Below are 9692 nucleotides of genomic sequence, written 5' to 3'. Positions count from 1 at the left end.
TATTTAAAAATAGCAATATATTAGCAAAGCGAAATGATTATTGAATAAGAGAACAAAACTGATAAAAATGGTTCAATAAATAAATACTTGCATGTGGTTCTTTAATTGCAATTTGGACATAACCTTGTCCAAAATCAAGTTCATTTATTTTGTAAACAACATAATACTTAATTAATATTTCTCTATGATTGTGAATTAGGTATCCAGATCATTATTAAAGTAAACATATTTATCTTAATCTGGGTCTAGGACATTGGTATTTTCCAAAGGAAATACATAGTGTACCAGATGTTTTCCATGTTCTTTATCATAACTAGTAATCGAGTTGAGCATGCTGACAACATATATTTTTCTGCAAATGAACTTTTGACCCTATTCCTGGTTCTACGTTTGTGTCTTATTTTTTAAATGAATTATTTACTTGAGAAACTACTAATTCTTTCATTTAACATCTGAGGCGGAATCGGTCTTTTTGATGAATTCAATATATTATTTGGTTGGAATTATTTATTCAAATTCACTGGAAATACAAAGTACCCATCAATAATGTTCTTGGATAGAAACATTAATATAGAATTATTGTGAATTCAGAGAAGAACACTTTTGGATTATACTACTGTGATACATCCAAAGACTGTTTGCTCATGACCACACTACAGGCCACTGGCACTTTACCATATTCGAGACTAGAGGCACATCAACAGTCAATATTGAAATTTGCTTGAATACCACTGCTAGTACTATAACTACTGCAACTACTGATGCACGTTAAGATCGTTTGTGCACAATGTTCTTTTAATGTTCCTATATTGTGTTTGGTATAGGCTTGAAGTCACGGAACGTTTTCTGAGAGAGTCATTGTTCAGCACTAAAAGTTGAGACGTTAATCCCTTTTGAACGGAACAACGCTTGCTGTATGAAGGTGGCGTTTTCAGGAAAACTTATGAAAACATCATAATGGTGTTTTGTACTGCTTCTTATCTTCCCAGTATCACCATTATCATCATCGTCATCTTTGCTTTTGCTTCTTCTTCTTCGTGTTTCACGCAGTGGAACCAGTGTGATTGCTCTTTTCCACACCTTGTGTTCTCTTTGCATGAAATAGTACAATCTGGTGTTATCAGCCATTTTCAAAATATGTTCAGTACCTTTGAGGACCTTAATTTTAATTTGTAATTAGCAATGTGAATTAATGCTGTGATTATAGTTGATTCATGCACGTGTAGAAACTGAATAAATACTTACCGTGATAATAATCGTTAAATCAAAAAGAACTCTGCCAACAAAACAAAAAAAAGCAAGATGTCTTCAAACTTTCTTAGTCTTAATCTACCCATTGCTCCTCTCATATCTCCTCAAATTCTTCATTTATGATAGGAGTAAAACATTCTAAGACCAATTCGTACGTGTTAGCAAATAACATCCACCACCAGCAACATCACAACACCATTTGAAATCTACTAAACTTTATTCGTGTTGTTACTTAACACATGCACGGACTCAATAGAACAGCAGCGGGTAAAGCAACTTATAATTGTATACATACACTCATGTTTTTCTATGCATGATTTTAAAGTCACAATTAGTGTGCATGTTACTTTTCTAAATCATTTGTTCAAGCCTGGCGCATTTATTAAAGGGACGTCCATTAATTATGTCAACAATTTTTAGGCAATTTTTTACCCCCCCCCCCTTGTCAACAACTGTCAAACTTTCAGTGACCCCCCTAATAAAAGTATGTCAAAATGTTTTTACCCACCCCCCCCAAAAAAAAACTAACAATATTTTATACGGCTGGCTTTTATGCAAAAAATAGAATCATGGAAATTAAAAGGTCTACAAATAAATTTTAATACATTTTTTTTTACTTGTTTAACAGATTTCAAATTGACTATAACACTTTGAATTCATGAAAAAATCGAGACTTTATATTCTTGCTTCTGTCATCTTCCCATGGGGAAGCCAAATGTTCCTCAATTGTTATAATGGGCATAGTGGCTGATTCATTAATTTCTTCAGATTAATACCATATGTGGTTAATCTGTCTACAGTCTACAATCTACATTGAATAAAAACAAAATATGATGATGCAAGACTATGACCTCCTTGGCAAGAGCTCAACCGGTTTAGGATTAAACTGGTGGGCTGTTGACGGGCGAGCGTGTGCCATGCCAGCGCACCGACTAATTTCCTATTTTTTGATTTATTAAACTTATTGTAAAAAATAACATTGTTGACGTCAATTTATCTTGAACTCCCCCCTCTCCCATGTCAACAATTGTCAAACTTCTTAAAACCCCTCCCCTCTATTTTGTTGTCATAATTAATGGACGACCCCTAAATTACCGACAACAAAATGACAGTCATTACGTAGAGTACGAAAAAGGGTTGATACAGGCAGAGAGGTATTGTGGGGATAGATGGAGACACAGAGAAAGAGGGGTGTTGTAATTTGTTTTCAAAGATATGTGTACAACAAACCGAACATAATACATTCTAAGATTTAATAGAACGTACTTTTTCCACAGAATATCATTTTTTGTATTGTCGAGCACAAAAACGTCGCGATACGAACTTCTGACTCTGAGATCACATGCACCACATCCAAGTTAGAAATCAGACCCAGTTATGTCATTCAGCCTATCGAAAGTACATTTCAGAACTCCAGTCCTTCGAGATTGTTTGAAGGTAAAGTCTCGAGATTAAAATCCAGCTCAAACGTTTTAAGATCTCCAGGTTAGGTCTACAAAGATGTAATCATCCAATAATTTTTTGACATGGAAGAACCAGTGAGTTTTTCTTTCCAACTAAAAACTATACATAAAAACAATTTATTCCGAAAATTGATTATAAAGAAGCACGTGCTAAACAAGTAAATTGAAGTATATGGGTATAATGCCGCGTACTCAGCCAGCATTTGTCTAACTCTAATCTGTGTAACATGTCTGCATGCGTGTAAGCAGTACAAAGCTGTTACATGTTACACGTGTGGAAAGCTGTCTACCCTTCTGAAGAACAATTACATTTATTGTTGATATAAATATTTATTTTGACATTGACATTGCCCAGATGTGTATTGAGATCTGAATACACAGATTAAACAAAAGGGTTAATATAATGTTGTAGGTTCAAGGGCTTATGATCACTATGTGGAATGGTAAGTCTGGTTTTGCAATATGTGTTGGTTTAACTACGTTTATACTGTTACAAGATAGGTAAGTTCACACAATATATTATTTATAATAAGTATCAATTCTCTACACGATAGTTCACATGTCTTATTTCCTTAGCTAATATCCTGGCGCTGCAGTTGAATCCGGGTGGAGTGAAAGGCCCACTACTTGGGTATACGGAGGAGGCATGCTCACTATCCCAGGAGCATACCATCCGGTGCCGTATCCCGGAAATTCCATAGGAGGTGACTTCATCTGTCCTTCCTCCATCTTAGTGGTGTATGGGGGAGGATTGTCAGGAACGATAGTAGGAAAGGCAAGTTGATGTTTTTCCATCGTTCCTTTGTCTAGGAAATGGAAAAGAAATTTGTGGAATTAATAGTAAGTGAAACATTGCATATTTATAGGCACATCTTGATTTCTCCCGATTTAAATGTGATAGCGGTTTGTTATTCAATTTATCGTCGTCATGTTAACCACTGGGATATCATCGTTTTGTATCGGAAGATTAATCAACTTGATATCAAAGATGGTCAGCCATCGGAATTCATTGCAAAAGGTGCTGCTAAGTCTTATGAGAAAGATTATCAACGAATCCCGTTTTTCTTTTATTCATGACCAGGAATTATTCGGTTGAGCACAAGGTTTTGAAAAATAGCTGTAACATCAACTTTTGGTATTAATTCATTCCTTTCACAAATGTGCTCACGACATATTTTGTCAGCCCTCATTGCAATACATCAGCAGTAATTGAAGATGGAGATTAAACAGTATATTCAAACCTATGATTTGACTATAAATATGTCTACTGAAAGTGGAATCTCGACACTTTGAAAACACTCTAGACTACGAGAATCAGTTCAAAATATTATATCAGTTTGAATCAACGAGGTTAAAGTAGTTACATATATAATGCCAGGTGAGAAATATCACACTCAATCGATCTGGAGTGTACGGGTCAATCGTGTCTGAGGGAACGAGATGTTATTTTCTTCATCTAATCTAAAAATATACATGTAGTACTACTTGGATTAACATTTCGATTTATGCATGTGTAGGTTGCAAATCTTACCCTGGTAATTCTGGGTTTTAATTTTCTTGTTGTTGTATTTCTTTAAGATGCATATTCCACAGGTCACGAGGATGATCAATACAAGAACGCCAACAACAGGTATGACCACGATCAACATTTTTCCATTCCTGTGTCTGGCAATTGGAATGTAAAATAATGATTATTGGCTAATTTTCTCTCGTATATAAAAAATAATTCAAGGATGTAAATATGTTTCAAAAGAGTTATATACAATATTGACACAGTACAGTCATATAAATATTGTTTGCATTGATTTAAGTAAATTATCGACATTAATTTATATTTTTGATAAAATTCATATCATGTCGTTTTTCATTTGAGATGTTTTAATTCTGATTCTATCAAGTTAATCATAGATTGATATATTAGACTAAATATCTTGCTTTTCTGCATTTTTATGATAAGTAACTCTCTTTAATTCAGTAATATAAGTTTCTGATGTCTCATTTAATAATTACAGGGTAATATATGTCAGATTCGCACTGTTTATGCAGTGCAGACAAGGACCCCGAATAGCGTTGTACAAAGGTTCTAGATATGTTATGCAATGCAGACAAGGACACCGAATAGTGTTCTGCAAAGGTTTTAGATATGCTATGCAATGCAGACAAGGACCCCGAATAGCGTTCTGCAAAGGTTCTAGATATGCTTTGCAATGCTGACAAGGACCCCGAATAGCGTTATGCAAAGGTTCTAGATATGCTATTACTTCCAGATCTGTGTGGACCTCAGTCAAGTTTTGAAAATATTTATATCAACGTGACGGGCCGTAAAAATGCAAATTATTGCTGCATAGACCTAAGGAATATAGTCAGAAAATACAATGGAACTGCACTGTCAATGTTTGCATGAACAAATGTCAATATGATGATCTATATTCGCTTTCACACACATTTTACCCCTTCTCTTCCATCATCTTCTTCGTCTCAATCCTGTTCAATTGCCTTTTTTGTTTTCTTATTCCCACTGCTTCTACAACTGCCACTGATGTTCGCTACTGTAGCTAATTAAATTTGTTCGTATAAACCTAATCTAGGGAGTAAAATATATGCTCTAATCAGAGATAGCAAGTAATTACCATGTTTTTCCAACACATAAGTAACGGCTCTTACCCCTCGTAATTGTCATCATCTTTTTCGTGGCTGTCTCCGCCTTCATGATCGGTAGGCTTGTCTGAATGATCCAGATAATCATCTTCAGAGTCGTCACAGCAGACGTGTCCTAAAAGTTATAATTCATGATTTATTAAACTAATACAGATTGTGTAAATAGTGTAAATATTGTATTTAAGGACACTCAAGACACCACATAATTTTGTCATTTTTATAAAACTATCGTACATACAGAATTACAAATATAAATTAAGTTAATAAATTGGATTAATGAATGTTGTCCTTTAAACTCAGGTCGTCTCAAGATTTAAGTTCTGTTAAGACAGGTTTCTTTATAACGAAAAAGGATCTGGAAGTGTCAAAATGATTTTTTATTTTTAATTACTTTCTTCTGAAGCTGGGTTGGTCCTGTTATTGAGATCTGGATGGTAGAGTTTTAGGTTGGAGGGGGGACTTGTTTTATTCACTATCTATATCTTAGCCCCTTGAATAAGATCGGCAAGCTAACCGACTCTCTAAAATTGTATATGATGCATGGGGAAAGCAGCTTTTGTGATAAAGGTGACCATGTGTTTACTTAGGTAAACATGGGAGTTATCGAACTACTTGGATTAAATATATAGGTAGCTGCGATATTGAGTTGACCGCTATTGTAATCGTGTTGCTTATCCATATCAGGTTCAAATCAAGCGCTGCACCACACAAGGCCACAGTTTCATATGAAAGCAGTTAGGAATAAATATTGATTACTACGCGTAATGTCTTGACAAGAACCTCGCATAATACGAACAACATAACTCGAAAAAAAAAATAATCGAAAGCAGTGAAAGACAATCGAAGCCGCGAACAAAGCAAAAACAACAGCACTTCACCAAAAATTATCATTTTCATGAACAACCAGAATCGTCGGTAATTTCATGGATTAGTGCCCGATAAACGATGTTGTCCCTGATGCCAACGATAAATAAACGGTGAAAATCTCAGCTGCTTCATTGATGATTTCGGGGCAATTATTGCCGGTTCGTCTTTCATCAATCAGAATTTCCAGTCAATCAACATCAGTGAGGACGTTATTTAATCTGCTGTGTATAATTAGAAACGCGTTATACATATTTGAAACAATCGGTAGCTTTTAGAGTTGTGAAATATTCGGGTTTTACTTATTGATCTCTAAGACCATATCGAAACGCGGAAATAACAAACATTTGTTTTGGATCTCTGATAGCGGCAATACCTTCCTCAGTATATTCACATATTATGTTAGTTTAAACTTGTGGTAGTGGCGGGGGTTGAATTTCCGGTTGTGGCTGTTGGGGTGGTGGAACGAGTTGAAGACGACCAGTAATATCCGCCGGTAATGTCTCGAGAGCCTTTTGTGTTGCCTCAGTTGCTGTTACATTTGTTTGCTTGGTTCGACAATTGGTTTAAATAACTGTTTTGTAACTTCAGTAAATATGAATTGAGCTTCCTGGTGTTGTTGTAGCTTTTGTTTGACAGAATCACGGACGGGAAGATATTTCTTAATTTCCTCTAGTCGTTGTTGAGTTAGTTTAGCTGTACAAGATTCCATAGTTAGCGCATAATGACTCATTAGAATTATTACAAAAAAGATTTAATTAAAAATCACCGGTCAGCGGTTATACAAGATTTCAGTATGTATAGTAATAGAACGTATTTTTTTTTACCTGCTACAACCCACCGGTACTTTTTGCTAGGAAATGTTTCACATTCAGCTAAGAAAAATAACTGTTCCAGTGACGTAATCCGGTTCAATGACCCGCTCGCAGCTACAACCAACACGTTGTTAGCAGCGTATAGAACCATAATTGTACCGCTGCTGTCTATTATCCACAAGTGAATACAAAAAGATTATAATAAGCATACGTTCCATATACAATTTCAGTACAGTCTCACGGGGATGGTGGTGGTAACTGCTTGGCTATAAACAACACGCAGGCATCTTTAGGACTTACGGTACTAATTCAGTTCCCATAGTAAACCCATGCAAACACCATGATATTACAAATTCAATAACATCAAATTATTGAGTACTCATGATCAAACCTATATTTATTAATATCGATGAAACCTGGTTATCAGCTTCCATTTAGAGGAAAAAATATGAGCCGCGGCATTTTCTGGACCTGCATGTGCTTTTAGTTCCGCACCAAAGAGTCGGGTGCTAATTTTAGTAATGAGTGTTCCAAACTCAAGACTGTTGACGGACTGAAATTCCATTAATGAAACATTGTCTCTGGTTTTTCATGTTCAGCTAGAATAAGCTCTCAAAAGATTCTTTTTCCTAAAACATAACTTACAATATTAATATATGCTGGTCAGTCAAACCAATGTATGCTCTATTTTAGGTTCACCCATTTCCAGGCTGGTTCCCAATTTTCCGTATCATTAACACTATGTGTCCTTCATACATCTACGATGAGATATATTTCTACAGCGTCCCAGTAGTGTCGAGGTTAGCGTTGTTGAAGTTTTAACAAATAATGTTCAGCCTTGACAGCCCTCTGAACTTCTAGAATTTCGTTTCGTCCCTAGGGGATCTCCGGGGTGTGTGTCCACGAACAACATGAGGTTGGAATTACTCGTGAGATAATATATGAAACATCATTCAGCTGGGCGCGGTCATCTTCATTTGCTATTGTTTTTTTTTTTTTGCGCCAACCAGGCTTAAATTCAAGGCTCAGATTGTCTATTAGCAATTAAGAAATAAACATTTTCCAAGGCCCGGAATGTAATGGTGGATTTGGCGGGGTTGTTCTCTTTCCCCCCCCCCCAAAAAAAATCCCTCAAAATAAAAAGTTGGCTGACCCACCCCACGCTGCTTGTAATTATGCATTCATTTATTTTATGCCATGGACCTGATATACATGATGAAGTTTGTCAGTGTGATATAAACCTGTAAATTATGAGTAATCATGTAAATAAAGTTCTTATTCATGTACATTCCTGTCGAGAATACAATGTCACGGCATGTCTACAAAATACAATTATTTATTTAACTTGACATGTGAAATAATTTTTTGTCACAGTATATACTTGTCTTCTAAAAATGCATGTATCACATTGAACTTCACATCTTTTCATTTTATTTGTCTAAGACCATCGTATTCGGGATTGTTGGATCCATGACTATACAACATTTTGTAGTACTTAAGTTTGCTCTTTTCAGGCAAAGCTTTCATCTAATTGCTAATTTAGTAGATATTTAAATTCACTTTCTTGTTTCTTCTGCACAACACGGGACATTAAGGGCGAGTTAAATTACCTATGTCTGCTGTTTTATACTAATGTTTATGAATAGCCTCTATGTTTACTCAGTGTGTAATATTTATTGATAGCCTCCCTGTTTGATATATTGTTTACTTTGCAAAATAATGAACCCAAAACTGACCAAGCTTGGCATCATAATCCGTGAGATAATATTAATAGATCACAACTATTTCTTGGGCAAACAGATAAACGAATACTGAACAAAACAAAAATGCTTCAGTCAAACGAGTTGAAACATTAGAAAAAAACGTGTAATTTATCTGTGGTTACCTTTATTTATATCTTGTTTTAAACTTTTCCTGAGTAAACTTACTTTTTAATTAAACGTTAATCTCATTTATTGGTACAGTGCCTCCATCCTTTATAACCTATTAATAGCAAAAGCTTCTGCTTTGATTTGATTGGTGCTTACTTAAAAATGATATTTTATGCAAGTTTAAATATAATATTGTATATTTATATACCTAGCAGATATTCCATTCTAGAAAGTACATGCTTGCTTACCTGTAAAGAAAGACAATACGAGAAATAGCAAGTTGATCCAACGCCACATTTTCAAAGATAGACTCCGTCGTTTAACTAAATTTCGTCCAATGTATATTTATTCCTCTATGAAGCCTGTTTGTTTAGTCTTTAAATTATATTTGATAATACGTCCTATTTATATATCAACTGGAAATCAAACATGAATTTCCATATATATGGACTGTGAGTCAGACACGAATTTCTGCATGACTAACTACCAATAATACCTTTTTTTGTACCGTAATAATCATGCTTTGAAAGAGAATCACGATTTCAGTGTCTGCCTTGATATAATGTTTCAAGGCGTGCAGTCGGGTAGGCAGCCGAATAATGTGTGTTCTTTGTAAGTGCGAATGCACTTTGAATCCAAAATGAATATCTTTAAGGTTATTGAACAATATGGCGCTCTTCCAGCTTAAACGTGACATATATGACTAAAGGTCATTATGCTTGGTACAATATGTCAGCTCGTAGTTATTAACACAGATCGTTCTATTTTCA

At 35.1% G+C, this 9692-nt stretch overlaps 1 protein-coding gene across 1 annotated transcript; it reads right to left on the bottom strand.

Annotated features, from left to right (window-relative positions):
• Positions 1 to 1449: 1449 nt before the first annotated feature.
• Positions 1450 to 9358, bottom strand: LOC149801451 (uncharacterized). Its single transcript, XM_089955583.1, has 4 exons — positions 9171 to 9358; positions 5379 to 5487; positions 4246 to 4379; positions 1450 to 3520 (listed from the first exon to the last, which is right to left on the bottom strand). Exons 1-4 carry the CDS (start codon positions 9217 to 9219, stop codon positions 3291 to 3293), a joined length of 522 nt encoding a protein of 173 aa, XP_089811709.1. The 5' UTR covers positions 9220 to 9358; the 3' UTR covers positions 1450 to 3290.
• Between the last annotated feature and the right edge of the window lie 334 nt (positions 9359 to 9692).

The sequence above is a fragment of the Sinohyriopsis cumingii genome, chromosome 4 (genome assembly GCF_028554795.1).
Source record: "Sinohyriopsis cumingii isolate HCF-2022 chromosome 4, ASM2855479v2, whole genome shotgun sequence".
Lineage (NCBI taxonomy): Eukaryota > Metazoa > Mollusca > Bivalvia > Unionida > Unionidae > Sinohyriopsis > Sinohyriopsis cumingii.
This window is presented reverse-complemented; position numbering and strand designations above follow the sequence as displayed.

Excerpts from the sequence above, each read along its gene's own strand:
- LOC149801451 (XM_089955583.1), bottom strand. The coding sequence starts at position 9,219 with ATGTGGCGTTGGATCAACTTGCTATTTCTCGTATTGTCTTTCTTTACA. Across the intron at positions 5,488-9,170 it reads CGTATTGTCTTTCTTTACAG|GACACGTCTGCTGTGACGAC; the intron begins GTAAGCAAGCAT and ends TATAACTTTTAG. Across the intron at positions 4,380-5,378 it reads GATGATGACAATTACGAGGG|ACACAGGAATGGAAAAATGT; the intron begins GTAAGAGCCGTT and ends TCCAATTGCCAG.